Genomic DNA, 15,138 nt, shown 5'->3' with positions numbered 1-15,138 from the left:
GATTTTTGCTGACACTTTCTGGCTGGGAATTGAATGCTGCCTGAATCATCCAGCCAGGGCCATTTGTTCATAAAAGTAAGGAATTGCTGTTTGAATCCTTTTATTGCTGCTAACGTGACACAGGCGGCCGTGATGGATTTGGGCTGGGGATGTGACACAAACGTGGGGGCTTGTGCACCCTCCTGGGTGGGAGGCAAATTCTGCCTGGGTCTCTCTGGGCTGCTGGGGCTGTGCAGGGTCCCCCTGGCCCTGTCAGGGGAAATCCTGACCTCTCCCAAGATATAATTCCAGCAGTTTTTCCCTTAAGGAGCAGCTTCTCCCCCTGGTATGAGCATCTGGGCACCCCAGAGAGGGATTTGGCCCCTCCAGCGCTGTGTGTGATGGCACAGAGGGAAAGGGGGGAGTGTTTGAGGGTTTTAATCTTGTTCCCAGAGCTGCTGGAGTGGCTGGACAAGGAGATGTTTTTCCTTTGGCAGAGACAAATGGGCAGAGCCAGACCCTCTGGCACGGAGCTGCTCCTTCTACACTGATGGGATAAAAATGTCCTGGGAGAAATCCAGGCAGTGCCATTCCAGCCTGGAGGGGTCAGCCCTGGGCAGGATGAGGATTGTGGGGAACAGCACTGGGCCAGGACCCTGGTTTTCCCCTTTTTTGGGGGTTCTGTCTGTGCCCAGAGCTATGGGGCAAAGACCAAGAGCAGCTCCTCACTGAGACTCCCCTCCTCATCCCTGCGGATGCTCCAAATCAGGATGTTATTAACTCCGAGCCGCTTTTCCCCGAGTGCTGCTTGCACAAACGAGAACTGATTTAAAATGAATTGAGCCAATTACTGCACTTTTCCTAAACCAGCTGACGGCAGTGCTGGGATGAGGAGGAACGATCCCAGCTGCAGAAGGATGGATGGGAGTCAGACACTGAAGTGCCCTTTGGGCCCCAGATTCCAGCTGTCTCAGTTCCCTGGATAAGTCTGGCTGCTTTCCTCAGCTTGCATCTGAATTTTGGTGGCAGCAGGGCCAGGCCAGCGGCGCTGGAGCAGGTGGTGGTGCCTGCTCTGGGGGGGTGGTGCCTGGATGGGCCCTGCTGGTTGCAAATGCAGTGTCCGGATACATCCATGGAAAAGAAGGAGATGCTTTGTGCCATGGAAGGGTTGGGTCTGTTGGGCTGGGTGAGGTTTGGGTTTTTGGTTGTCTGGTGGCTGCTCCTCCCCTGCCCCCATGGTTTGAAGAAATCAGTTCTGAGCTTGGATATTTTGGGTTTTTTTAGGGATTTGGTCAAGGGGAATGAGTTCCATCATCATCCTCAGTTGCTGCTGCAGAGGGGTCCCTCTCTCAGGACAGGTTTATTTTTCTACTCCCATCGAAGCTTCCAGACACAGCAGCTCCTTTGCACCATGGATGAGCCCAACCTGCCTGCACTGCTGAGAGCGACAGGATCCCAGAATCCCTGAGGCTGGAAAAGCCCTCCAGGATCACCGAGTCCAACCTGTGGCTGATCCCCACCTTGTCACCAGCCCACAGCACTGAGTGCCACATCCAGGCGTTCCTTGGACACCTCCATCCCCTCTTCACTCCATCCTGGGCACACTCCAGGCAGGATCCACCTTGGGAATGTCCCTTGCAGCGGGAAAGATGCACCATGGAGGTAAAACTGTTCTGCTGGGGTTAATTCTCCATGGTGGTGTGGGCAGTGGCACATCTGGAGAGCAGCTGGATGGGCAGTGCAGGTGGGAACAGCCAGGAGGAATCGCTGCTGGAATTGCTGCTGGAATCGCTGCCGGAATCTGCCTCAGCACCACGGGGCTGGACTCTGCTCCCTGCCTCTCCTGCCCATGGGAATTCGGCTGCAAAGCCTCAGCCCACCCGCAGGCTCCCCAGAATTCCCTGTCAGGGATCACAGACTGCTCTTATCCTCACCCAGGGCCGTGTGGATTCCTGGTGGATTCCCTGTGGATTCCTGGTGGATTCCCTGGGGGTCCTCCCAGCATCGCTTCGCCTCAGCCCTCAGCCACAGGCAGCAGCCCCGGGCTAGAGCTGCAGCATTTAAAAACAATCCCAAACACGGGGGATACATGGCCAGGCCCGTTCAGGGGGCCCAGGGCTCTGTTCCTGGAACACTTTTTACTCCAGAGTCCGGGGGGAGGTAAGGGATGCCGAGGGCTCCTCCACACGTTCGGTTGCTCGCCATGAAACAGCCCCAGTGCCCCTAAAGGAACTAAAGGAAACGGGCTCGGGGCTTTGTGGGGAAGGAAAAGAGGCTCCCGGGATGGGCAGAGTGGCCATGAATTATTCAGCACAGGTGTGGGAGCTGCTCCGGGGCAGTCCTGGCTGGGAACCCCGAATTTGGGTGGGTGCAGAGACAGGAGGGTGCCCGGAAAGCCGGGCCTGGGGCTGCCCCCTTCCCCCTCCCCAGGCCCTGCTGCTTTGGGGCAAAAGGTGGTTCCTATCCCTGTGTTCCCATCCCAGGGGCTTCCCGCTGGTTTTGGTTGCTTTGGACCCAAAAAGGAGGAAAAACACCGGAGAGGGCAGGTGTGAGCTGAGAAGGGAGGGGAGGAGGGCGAGGTTCTGGCAGCGATGGCACCGGGATCGCTCTCCAGCCACTCCAGAACGAATTCCCTGACACAGGGAACAATTTTTCCCTGACTCTGCCAATTCCATCATGATGCTGCCTGGAAGGGCCCTGCAGGAAGGGGAACTCGAACTCCCTGAGAAGCTCTCAGATGAAGCTTCATTTAAGGCTACACGGGGAAACCTTAAATATTAAAGGATAGAAACCAGCGGCCGGGCAGCGAGGGCTGTGCCCTCTCTGTCTCTTTTTGCCTCTAAACACCTTTGGCGCTCCAGCTGACGGGGCTGTCACCTTGTGGGGATGGTGTCACCCACAGATCCCCCTTCCCACGGCTTTTGGGACAGCTCCAGGCTTGTGTCTCCAAGAGCAGCTTCGTGTTCCCCCAGCTGGCCACCAACATCTTGTCCCCAGAGCCCAAGAGAAAGGACAAGGACTGAGCATCTGTGTTTTTCTCTGTGCTGCTTCTGTTTATTTCTTATTTTTTTAATCCCTACTCCTTGACTGCAGACGTCCTTGTGCTGACACGAGATTATTTATTTATAAAATATGTACAGGAAAGCGCTCCGGTCCCGGCCCCACCCTCCAAGGTTGGCTGTGCCTGTCCAGCCAGAGCAGAGGTGGAAGGGGATTTCCCTGCCTCGGAATCGGGAAGAGGAGGAGAAAGGAAAGGGCTGAGAGGGATAGAGACTTCAAAGGACATGAGCAAATATTTACAGGTTCCAAGACAAAAAAATATATCTACAGTGTTGTCTTGGGGATAGAGGGAGTCGGGCTGGAAGCGGAGCCCGCTCGTGGCTCCGTTTGTTATGTTGATTTATAGAGACTGCGGGAATCGATTCCTGCTGGGAATCCCTGGGCGGGAGCGCGGCTCCGGAGAGCCCTGGGCTCGTGCCCTGGTGAGGGGCAGGTGGGGCCACCCCGGCCACAGGGTCCTGCTCCTGGGGCTTTGCCAGAATATTCAGATTTTTGCAAAAGAGGGCTGGATGCTCCTGAGCCAGCCCCTGGAGCCCAGGGAAGGGCGATGCTGGTGGGGAGTGGGACTCAGGCAGGAAAAGGTTTGGGGGTCCCCACCGACCGCTGCTGTTTGGGGACAGGTAGGGACAGTCCCCCAGAGGTGACGTGCTCCTGGGAGCTGGGGCAGGGCCCTGGGCTCCTCGGGCTCAGAGTGGCAGAGCTCAGAGTGCCACGTGTGGGTCCCTGTGGATGTGTGGGGTGGGGTCTGCGCGGGGGATGCTACGGCAGGACGGGCACAGCTAAATTCTCCTGCAGAGGATGGGGCCGGGGCACGAGGGAGTGGCTGTGGGGCGTCTGTCTGGGTCCCTGAGCTCGGCAGGTCACCCCAGTTCAAACTGTCCATGGTCTATGCAGGTGATACTTGGCTGGACGAGACAGAGGAGACCTCAGTCTTGCTCTGGGATGCGGTGGAGGAGGTGTCTTCATCCCCAAAGGGGTTCTTGCCGCAGCAGATTGTGGTGATCATGCAGTTACGGAACTGGGGAGGGAGAGAAATGAGAATGGTGGCACTGGGGGGCCAGTAGGGATGCGCTGCAGGACCAGGAGTCCCTGGATGGACTGAGATCCAACCCCTTCTGGGAAGGAGCAACGTGCCCCAGGAGCCCCCAGATGTGCTGCTCAGCCCCGGGGCATCTCACCTGTTTGTTCATGAGCACGTAGATGATGGGGTTGTAGAGGGAGGAGCTCTTGGAGAAGAAGGCAGGCACTGCCATCAGCGTGGCCGTGAAGTCGGCGCCCTTGTTGGTGAAGATCCAGAACGCCACCACGGCGTAGGGCGTCCAGGCCATCATGAAGCCCAGCACCATGAGGATCACCATCCGCGTCACCTCCTTCTCCGCCTTCTGGGTCGTGGCCGATTCCTGCTGCTGGGCAGCTGCCTGTGGACAGAGAGGGTGGTGAGGGGCAGCTTTCCACCCCTGGCCCACGTCCCCCATCCTGCCCGAGCCGCCTGCCCTGCCCCCCTCGGTCCCCTCCGGCCGTTACCTCCCGGACTTTGCAAACGAGGCGCCCGTAGGAGAAGAAGATGACGATGACGGGGATGATGAAGTGGATGATGAACATGTAGAGCACGTAGGACTCGTTGTGGAAGTCGGGGTTGTGGGTGTAGTAGTCGGGCCCACAGGAGCACTGCATCCCCTCCGGGATGTACCTGGCAAGGGAGAAAGGTCAGGATCTGCTCCGGGACCCTCCTTGGGAGCAACAGGGATGGAATTCCCTGAGGATGGGGGATGCTAGAAGGGTGGCACAGGTGGTTTGGGTCCACTCGAGCGCGCAGTGCCAGCTTGTTGTGACGCTCCCTCTCTCCCACGGGAACGGGGCATTCATTTCCCTCCTCCGAGGCCGAGCGCTTCCCTGCCAGGAGCCACCTGCTCTCTGCGTGGATGGAGGGATGCAGGAGCTGCTGGGGATCCTCAGACTCACCTGGACCAGCCGAAGAGCGGCGGGGCGGCGCAGGAAACGGCCATGATCCAGGTGAAAGCGATGCCCATCACGGCGTGGCTGGCAGAGAAGCGGAAGTTGCCCATGGGCTTGCAGATGACGATGTAGCGCTCGACGGCCAGGACAACCAGGGACCACAGGGCGACCTGGCCTGCGGGGAGGAGAAGGAGAGCCCACGGAGTGGTCAGAGCCCCTCTGGGCCCCACCTTCCCTTGGTGCTCCCAGAGGAGAGCAGAGGGAGCTGGGGATCGGCGTGGGATAAGCAGCATCCTGCTAAATAACTGGGAATCCTCCACCCGAAACGTGCAAAAGCTCTGGGAGCCGAGAGGATGCTCAGGGCAGAGGAGGGATCACCGTGGGGTTTTCAATAAATTAAGAATCAAGGGGGTGAATCCCACCTGGGCGTGCGGAAGCACAATTCCCAGCAATGCTGCCAGATGCCTCCAAACCTGTTGATTCCTTTAAATGTGCATTTCACGAGCCTTCCGCTGGCGCTGGATCAGGGGGAGGCCCAGGGAGGGGAGGCTGCGTGGGTGGGCAAACGTGCACATGTATTTATGAGGGATAATTAAACTTCAGGGGATTTGGGAGCGTTTAGCTGGTGCTGTAAGCCTGCTAATGCCCCCAGCTGTGATAAGCTGCTGATAACGACACCCTGTGCTGGGATTCGCTGGGGACCTGCTGCTCGCACAGCCGCTGCTTCCCAGCCAGCTTCCTTCCCTGGGAACAGGAGCCTCCTCCTCCTCTGAGAGGTACAAGAGGCTCGCTGAGCAGGAATGGGGCAGACTTTGGGGTCTTCTGACCCCAAAACCAAGCCTTTCTTTGCTCCTTGGCTTGGATCAGGACATGCAGCTGTGCCTTTGGCAGGATATCCATGTTTTTAAAATACGTATTTTCAGAGCAGCATCATTGTGGGAAGTGGCCCCGTTTAGGGGAAGGAAAGCAAAGTCCCCGTGGTGGCTCTGGATCTCTCCAACCAGGACTGTTGGCTGTCAGATCCATCACGAGGTGTGGCGTGGGCAGGGCTGGCTGCGTGGGTTCTGGCTGCCAAGTGAATTTTCCCTGTTTTTCCACAGGGCAAAGTGTTGGCGGTAATTGTGTCCCTGAGAAATGCCTTGAGGAAAATCCCAAGGGCACCCAAATTTGGTGCAGCTGGGAAAGAGCTGAGCCATCCCTAGGGAGCTTGGGAACCCCCCTGCATCCTCCTCCCCTTCCTTCTGCTCCTGGAGAAGCTCTGAGCTCTCTCATCTCTCCCTGCCTGGAGCTCTTCCGTGGGGTTCCCTTCCTGAGGGATTTCTCTTCCCTTTCTAAACCCTCCATTTCCCCAAAAAGGGAAGCCTTTGGGCAAAGAAATAATCATGGAATTGTGAAAGTTGGGAAAAGACCCCTAAGGTGATCAAGTCCAAGCCTGTGCTTGGTCCGAGCTGCTTGGTGCTGATTCAGGAACATGCTGCGGTCATCCCTGGCAGGTCTTGGTGCGACACCCCAGTGACCAGCAGGGCCAGGTGACCCCAGGCTGGATCCTGCAAACAAGGATCCCTTCCCAGGCTTCCTTTCCCTGCCACGATGCCATGGAGGAGGGCAAACACGCAGAAATCTGTTTTCCTCCCCAGTTTTAAGAGCAGGGTGAGCCCCACATGAGGGGGAACGATGCTTCACATCCCAGCAGTGCCACGAAGGGATGGAACCGGGCTCCCAAAGCCCTGGAGAAAGAAGCCCCAAGCCCCCATTTCCAGCCCTTACCTCCCAGCGTGGCGAAGAATCCCTCCAAGGCACAGCCCATGGGGCCGAAGACGAAGTAGCCGTTCCAGGCGGTGTAGAAGGTGATGGTGAAGCCAAAGCAGGCCATGAACAGGTCAGCCACCGCCAGGTTGACCAGGATGTAGTTGAGGGGCTGCCGGAGCTTCTTGTGCTTGAAGGTGACCAGGAGGGTGAGGAAGTTGATGGGGAAGCCGGTGGAGATGAGGAAGAACATGTAGCAGCACACGAGGTTGTATTTCCAGGGATCGGCCAGGTAGTACTGCGGGTACTCGAAGGGGCTCCGCACTATCCCTGTCTTGTTGGACATAGGCACGTAGAAATTGATCCCCTCCGTCCCGTTCATCCTGCCCTCGCTACGGGAGCTGCTCTGCCGGAGGGGTTTTTCTGCAATGAATTGCGTTTTGACCCTGATTAATAAAAAAAGGGAAGCCCCACCCCCTCCCAATGCGGAAAACGCGCAGTGAGAGGATTCCCCTCCGATCTACGAAAATGAATTACGAGGAGCAGCAAAAGGTGAGGGGATGGAGGTGGTGCCCTGCCCTGCGCCGCGCTGGGGGCTGGCGGTGCCGCGCCCCGGGGTGGTTTTATACCCTCCGGCCTCCTCGAGGGAGGGGGGAGGCTGACGAGGGGCTCGGCTAACTTTGTATGACAAGGGCAACGGGATTGAGAGGGGTTGATGGTTTAAGCACCCTCTAAGCAGCCAGTTGGCCCCAAAACCTGCATTAAAGCGTATTAATTACCATTAAGTGTTTAATGTTGTTTAAGGGGGCAGGAAGGGATGGGGAAGAGGGGCAAAGGTGGGAGGAGCAGTGGGGAGTTTGGGAGTGGCTGCCGTGGAAATGGGGCTGTGCTGGGGCCCACGGTGTGTCACAGGTTTGGGGTGTCCCTGGGTGGCTGAAGGATTCCGTGAGGCCACCTGGGGACTGGGGAGTGGCCAGCTCTGCCCCACTTGGGGAGGAGGTCACTGGGGGAGGACTGGACTGAGCTCTGTGGGTCTGAGCTGTTGGCTGGGCTCTGTTTCGGGTGTCTGGCTCAGTGTGGGGGCTGCTGGGTGTCCCCATCCAAAATCCAGGCTCTGCTGACACAGCCAAGGGCCTGGAGCTGGGCAAAGGTAGGAGGGGAAGCCACTCCCCATCCCAAAGGTAATGCAGTTGGTAATTTTTTGGGAAATGTAGCGTTTTGGGGCAGGGCTCTTGGTTGTGTGAACCTGATCACACCCCTGGTTGTGCCTTGGGGCAAAGGACACCGCTGATGTCCTGAACTCCCTCCAGGGAGTGCAGAGAGACCAGCCCAGCCTGCGAGAGCAAGAGGGATGGAAGGGAGCTTCTCCCAGGCTCTCAGCACGGAGTGTGGGATCCCCATCCCAGCACACACGAGCCCGGGAAACCCTTCCCAGCAGAGCCAGTGCCAGCTTGGAGCACCAACGCTCCACCTCATCCAAGTTCTTCTTCACCATTTCCTCCTTCTGGGTCATGGGTGCTCCTTCTCCAGGGGACCTGCCTAAGGCGCCTTAGGGAAGCTCTTCCATTAATCCCGGGGATGTGGGGCGTTAAGGGAGCTGATCGGATAACGAGGTAAGCTGGGCCTCCTCCTCCTCACTGCCCTCCCCAAGGCACAGCCCATGGAAAAAGTCACCGTTGTCCTGTGGGATGAATGAGGTCTCCTGCACGCCTGGAGCGTCTCCGAGCTGGAGGCCGGGAGCGGAAGGCTAAGGGGGCGTTGGGATGGATGGTGTCCTAATCCCTGATCCGCCTGCGGAGATGCAGCGGGAGCAGAAGTAGGACGTGGTGCAGGGAAGTGGGTCACGCCAGCCTCAGGTGCCCCGGGACCAGGGCTCCCCACAGGATGGATGTGACTCTTGGAATCATCTCACCGTGAAATTCCTGCTCCAGGTCTTCCTTGAGGGCATGAGTGGAAAGCAGAGGAGTGCCATGGCCTTACACCTCACAAAGCTTTCCCTGGAGGAATTTCCTGCCCCTCCTGGCCATGGTCAGGCTCCAGATGTACAAAAATCGGGCACGTTGTTGCAGAATGAGTTGAATACCAAAGGACAGTCCAGAAATTCTAATCCACACAACCAGCTGTGCATCCACCTCAGTTCCAGTGTGTCCCTCACAACTCCCATGGGAGAAGGCGACTCTCCAGCTCCAATATCTCACTCTGATGCCCCACCTTCAAAAACACTTTGCCCTCGCCACCAGTGCCACCAGCAGCCCAAAGCTCTGGTGCTTCTCCAAGGTTTTGCATGTGGACGTGGGTATCCCATGGGAAAGTTGTCACCTCCCATCCCTTCCTGGCACCCCTTTGGGGTGTCCCGCCCTCTCCTAAAGAGTCAAGAGTTGGGGGTGGTGCAAAGGAAGGTGAGGGGGGAAGAGGGACACGGAGTCTGGGTGCTGGGGGAACACTCAGCTGCGCTTTTTGGGAGAGGGACCTTTCGTGGCTCAGCAGATCCTCTCCACTCACCCTGGCAGCTGAGTGTGGAGGAGATTTGGCTTCGTGGGTGGTTCCCAGACATCTTTCACAGGGACAACTGGACCAGGACTGTCAACTGACCATCAACGAGACCTGGACCAGGCCCTTCCCCTTTTTGGGAGCTGCCTGTGGAGCAGGTAAGCCTGAGTCACCTGTGCTCTGTAAGAGGGCTGTCCCCTCCCAGCTGTCCTCATGGACATGTCCCCTTGGGTCACTGCCCCGAGGCCGCTGGATTTAGAGCTCTGGGCAGGTCAGCGCAGCCGGAGCAATGGCCAAGGCCTTGAATAAACCCAGAGCAGGGAAATGACACCGGTGAGGGTGGCTGGTCCCTCCAGGACGCGTCCTGAATGCAACCTGGGCTCCTGCCGCAGCCCTGTCGCAGAGATGGCTTCAATTTGGTGTCTCTTAGCGGGGAAAGTTTATGGGCTGCTCTCTCTCCTGGAGAGCTCCCGGTTGTTTTCCGCGCTGACTCTGTGACAACAGCAAATTCCAGGCCCTGCCTAATGCAGGAGGAGAGCTCTGGTGCCTCTGTGTTTGTCCTCAAGAAAAGGCTCTTCTTGCCCCTTGCAGGTCTTCCTGCTTTGCCAAGCGCTTTGAGCTGAGATTGTCTCTCGTTTGTTGCTTGTTCGTGCGCGGCGTGAGGGGGCCCTGAGCTGCTCTGGGCTTTCATGTCCTGTGTAAAGCAAGGAATGATAATGATAATCAAATAACCGGCCTGCACAGAGCCGACACGCTCGGTTCACAGGGATCAGCGACAGGCAGAGCTCACATGGGTTCCCGGAGCCCTGCTGGGCACAGGAGGCACAGGAGCTGCTTGCCCAGGGGCACCTGGGGAACACCTGGCAGAGCAAGGTGGAGGGAAATGCAAAAGCACAACAAATCAGTCATGAAGGGAACATCTGTGCTGAGCTCGTGGTGCTGGACTGATGCACAGCCCCGTGAACCCCGGCCGTGAGCATGATGCTGCCTGCGAGGCTGAGCTCACTCCTGTGCTTCTGGCTGGTTTTGTAACCAGTGCTGCCCTGAATCTCCCTCCTGTGGGGGCTCATTCCTCCTCAGTGGGCAGGAAAAGAGGGAGGAAGGTGTCGCTGGGTGCCCTGGGAAGACCCCGTTTCCCATATCACATAGCAGCCACCCAGGGCCGCGGCGCTGAGCTGCTTAGGGCGGGCTGTGAGCTCCCTCGCCAGGAAAGGGGTTAAGGCAAGATAAAGCCAGAGCGTTATAGAGACCATATGGAGGGGAAGAAAACCCTTTATCCTGTAATTGGATTCGCTCTGCGCTGGAGGTGAGGCTGAGCGGAGCTGACAGGCCGTGATGGGCGAGGCGCTGCCAGCCGCCCGTCCAAAGCAGGATGTGTGTGCACAAACTTGTAGATCAATCCATTAGAGTGGATCAAATAGATTTAAACGTGTGGCAGGGAGAAGGAGGACACTGATGTATTTACAATTGGGTTCGCTGGGCCGGCCCTCCCCCAGCAGGGATTACCTGGCCATGGCTGGTGGCTCGGTGGCTCAGTGGCCGTGCCCCGGGCACCCACCCAGGGCAGGGGCTGGGGGTGCACGGGGAGGTGCCCTTGCTTCTGCCCCAAAAAATAAGAGTGCACAGCAGGCTGTCTCCTGTCTCTCATGCACAAAATTGGAGCAGGAGGGACCCAAGCTCCTGTTTTCCATGCAGGTTCTCCATCTCCATCCCGCTCCAGGCTCTCCCCCCAAGCCATAAAGCAGCTGGGATGCGGGGAGAGCTCCCCCACGCCAACCTCTTCTCCTGGTATTTGCAAGCTCTGTCATCTCCCAGCCTTTTCCTCCCACTGCTGATCCAGGTAATGCCTCTCCAAGCGCTGTAGGATTTCCTTGGAGACACAGGCGCTCTTTGGGCCCCATCACTTCCCTGCCAAGGAGCTGAGCAATCCCGGCTCAGCTGCGAACCCGCTCCGCTCCGTGTGGTGCTGTCAACACTTCTCCCTCGGTGACAACCCGGGGCTGTGGCAGAGTGGGCAGGTGTGCAAGACAGTCCCCCCGGCCCCGCAGCGAGGAGCAGCCGGCACAGCCGGCAAATCCCGGCAGCTCCGGCACCGCTCCCGGGCTGCTCCTGGAGCAAGTCGTGCTCTGCCAGGGGCGATGGCAAAAACGCCGCTCTGATCTTCCCGCCTGCAAACTGGAGCCAGTCTGGATTTTGGGCTGGTTTATGGGCTCTCTGAGGTGTTGGGCAGGAGTTACCAGGGGAGATGGGGGTCAGGGATCTGTGTCCAGCTCTCCTCCTTTGCCTGACCAGGGGCAGGTGCTGGACTGCAAAGTCAGAGAGGCAAAGGAAAGGCTTTTCCCGAATTCCCGAGGAATGCACGTGCACGGCACCACCCCTCAGCCTACAGTGTCTGCTCGAGCCCGGCTGAGCCGCCAGGAAAGGGGGTTCAGGCACACAGAAATAACCCAGCTCTTTTAATTTGTAAATCTCATCTGAAGTGGAATCCTGCTACTCCCGAGGGCCTCGCTGCGGCTGCTCATGGGCCTCCACAGTGACGCTGTGAACGCGCTGCTTCGTTTTGTCATAACTGGGTCAATTTGGTTTTTTTTCTCTTTCTAATACAAACCCTTGGTTTTCTCAGTGGAAGTCTGGAGCCTGCTGTGACACGGGCAGCTGGGTTATAATTTTATGGGAATCAGCACGGAGGAAATTTGGGGGCTGCCTGCTTGTTTCCTCTTTCCAGCAGGGCTGTTCCCTGGTGCCTGGCTGGGCTGGCTCCTCGCTCCAACATCCACAGGAACAGCCTAACTGGTGTCCCAACTCCCACAGAAGCCACATCCTGGTGGTATTTTTCCCTCAGCCAGGTGCAGAGCCCCCTTCCTGCCTCCTGCTGCATTCCAAGACCCCAACTCCTCTCGGTGGTGGCTGCGTGTCCTGCACCGCGATTCATTTTCGTCCTCTTCTTGCCATCCCTGCTTTAAAGCCTTTTAGGGATTTTCTCCAGACCAAATGTGTCCATCCTCTCCCTGTGCCCTTCATCCTGTAATTGGATTCATTTCTCCCATCCAGCCCAGGCCGGGCTGCTCTCCAGCCCTTTATGTAACGGCGCTGGCTCCGGCTGCGCCGCTCTGGGCTTGACCCGCAGCCACTGACACTGGCGCAGGGTTTGCTGCACACTGAGTCCCATACTGGCCCAAAACCCTTTTCTTGGGCAGTCCTGGCTCCCTTTTCCCTCTCCCGTGGGATGTGGGCTCTCTCCAGCCTCTGCGTGGCTCGTGCCGCAGTTCCATCCCTGCGCGATCCCTCCGAGCACGTGGAGCTCCTGCCCCAGAGAGCCGTAAATGCCACAGCCCCGTGCAGAGGAGCACAGGCAGGATTGTCTGGAAAAATGATGGATTTTCCCAGCCCTTCCATTAATATTTATTCCCCTTAATTCCCAATCTTTACAGTTTAGCTCTCTAAAGCCTTTGTGGTTGAGAGGCTTTCGCTGAGGTTGCTATTCCGCGCCTAAGCAAAATATCCACGGATTAAACGGGCATTTGATCAGAAGTGAGCCCTGTGCTGGGATCAGGCCTGGCTGCCCAGGCCCCAGTGGCTCTGCAGATCTTTTTGCCATACCCCAGCCAGGATGGATGTGCTGCTGTTCCTTGTCCCCAGGTCTCTCCCGGGATCCCTCACCCGGGAGCTCGTTGATCTGCCACGTCTGAGTCTCTTTTTCACTCCAAAAGCCATCCAACTCTGCCTCCCTGTTCCTCCCAGGATGAATTGGTGCCTTGAGAGCCAGAACCCTTCTCCTCTGTGGCAGATAAACGGCCCCTGATTGCTGAGGGGTGCTGGGATGAACAGGGAGACTCCAGGGAGAGCACCAAATAAATCCTGGGCATCGGGCATCATCCACTCTTGGGAAAACTGCTGGCAGCTGGCACTGCTGAGCACAGCGATGGCTGGGCCCCTTCTGTCCCTGCTCTTCTTTCTTTCCCTCCTTTTATTCCCCCCTGCTTGTTTTCCCTTTTCTTTTTCTTTCCCCTTTCTTTTATCTTTCCCTCCTTCTCTTCCTCCCCAATTATTTTCCCTGCCTTTCTTTCCCCCTCTCCTTTTCCCCCCTCCTTTTCTTCCCCCCACTTCTCTTTCCCTCCTCTTCTTCCTCTCCAATTGTTTTCCCTGCCCTTCTGTCCCCCCTCTCCTTCCTTTCCCTGCTTTTATTCCCTCCTGCCTGTTTTCCCTGCCCCTCTGTCCCCCTCGATGGGCACAGGAGTGGCCGCTGTCCCTGGTGAGCACCTGCAGATCCCGGTGCTTGGATGCTGCTCCCACCTCCCCTTTGCCAGGGGAACACCTGCCTGCAGCCAGCCCGGCCTTACCTGAGCCCTTCACCTGCATGGGGCTGGACTTGGCATCCCATGGGGGAGCAGGAATATCGTCCATCCTCCTCCTGCTGATGGGATGGTGTGAGCAGCCCCCCAAAAAGCATTTGGGGCTTTTCCTGGTGCCTTGGTGTTGTCTTGTAGTGCTTAACCTGCTCCACTGGTGTTTGATATGGGAACAGGGCAGGGGAAGGAGGGAATGAGGCAATGAAAGGTCAGTGGGTGCCTGGAGTGTGGAAAAGCTGAATTCCTACTCATCAAATCGAATAAATATCCCCTGTGAGCAGGGCAGGGATCTCTTCGGCTGAAATCTGAGTGATTTCCCTGCCTCTGAGCTCAGCCCAGGGCTTGGCTGGGCTCCCCCATCGCCTGCCTGGGGTCACAGCACCCCAAAAGGACAGTGGGGTGCCCAGGGACATCACCCAGCCCCACGGGACAATCCAGTGACAGCCCCTCCCTGGGCGTGAGGCTGCATTTTGTACCATTCCTAAAAATATTCCTGAGCCCTCAAGTGAAAACCGGGTGGCTCCGATTTGAAAAGCAAAATGGGAACAGCTGAGCTGCATCCCGTCGTGTTTTCTCACCTCCTCTCCTTTCTCTCTTCACTTCTTCCAGATCCGGGAGCGGGTGGCAAAGAAGTGACCAAAAATGTAGAGAAACGAGGCAAGGAAATGTTTTTCTCCTGTTTATTTCTTTTTCCTTGTTTGAGACAAGAGAAAGTTTTTATAAGCGCATTTGTTTTATTAGAAAAAGGGGTTTTTAAAAATGTGGGGTTTTTTGGTTTTTTTTTGTTAATTCCAGTGGAAGAGGATTGTTATGGGATAGGACATTTTGGTCAGTGCCTGTCCCCTCCAGCCCTCGTAGGGAAGCCAAAACCACCCAGGCTCTGTCCAGAAAACCATTTTCCCTCTCTTTTGTACTTCCATGGAGAAGCTGAGGCAGCAGGCAGAATCTCCCCAGTTTTGGGGTGCCCAGGTCACCTCAGGGCAGGTTTTCCAGAGAGGCTTTGGTGTGAATTTTGGGCTGTGAATCCCAGTCCTGCTGGGATGGAGCTGCTCCTCGGGGGAGCTCTGGGAGCTGCAGGTGCTGAGGGGCCACAAGAACAGGTAGAAGTGAGATCATTGCCCCTGACAGGCTCCTGACCCTCTGCTGCTCCCCCAAACCTTCCCCTGCTTCCCCACACCTGCCCTGCCCTGTGCCCACAGCCCCTGGAGCCTCCAGAGTGGGAGAGGGAGAAACTCCATGAGACAAATTCCCTATTAATCTGAGATCATCCTTTGCTGTCAGAACCAGGAGCTGAACTGGTCTGGGGAGTCAGCAGGAGCTGAATCCTTCCTATTGATCCTCACCCAGCCAGGAATTGCCAGGAATTACCTGGATTTACACCAGAGCTGTGGGGAGGAATCCAAGTGGGATGGGGAGAGGAAGGGGGAAATCCGGGCCCTTGAAGCATTCACACTGCAAATGAACACGTGCTTTAAGCCTGTGGTTCTGCAAAGGTGTATCTGGCATTAATATTTGGAAAATGGCATTAAAATCTGCCAGTGGTGCTTTATTCATCAGG

General features: G+C 57.2%; 1 protein-coding gene across 1 annotated transcript; it reads right to left on the bottom strand.

Moving 5' to 3' along the window:
* Nucleotides 1–3,011: 3,011 nt before the first annotated feature.
* On the bottom strand, nt 3,012–7,325 carry LOC104692378 (green-sensitive opsin). The gene is made up of 5 exons (XM_010404388.3): nt 6,763–7,325; nt 5,002–5,170; nt 4,564–4,729; nt 4,218–4,457; nt 3,012–4,057 (listed from the first exon to the last, which is right to left on the bottom strand). The coding sequence occupies exons 1-5, from the start codon at nt 7,121–7,123 to the stop codon at nt 3,926–3,928; spliced, it is 1,068 nt and encodes a 355-aa protein (XP_010402690.1). The 5' UTR covers nt 7,124–7,325; the 3' UTR covers nt 3,012–3,925.
* Nucleotides 7,326–15,138: the final 7,813 nt, after the last annotated feature.

This window comes from Corvus cornix, chromosome 26 (genome assembly GCF_000738735.6).
Source record: "Corvus cornix cornix isolate S_Up_H32 chromosome 26, ASM73873v5, whole genome shotgun sequence".
Classification (NCBI taxonomy): domain Eukaryota; kingdom Metazoa; phylum Chordata; class Aves; order Passeriformes; family Corvidae; genus Corvus; species Corvus cornix.
Note: the sequence above shows the minus strand (reverse complement) of the source record. Positions and strands in the feature narration are given on the sequence as shown.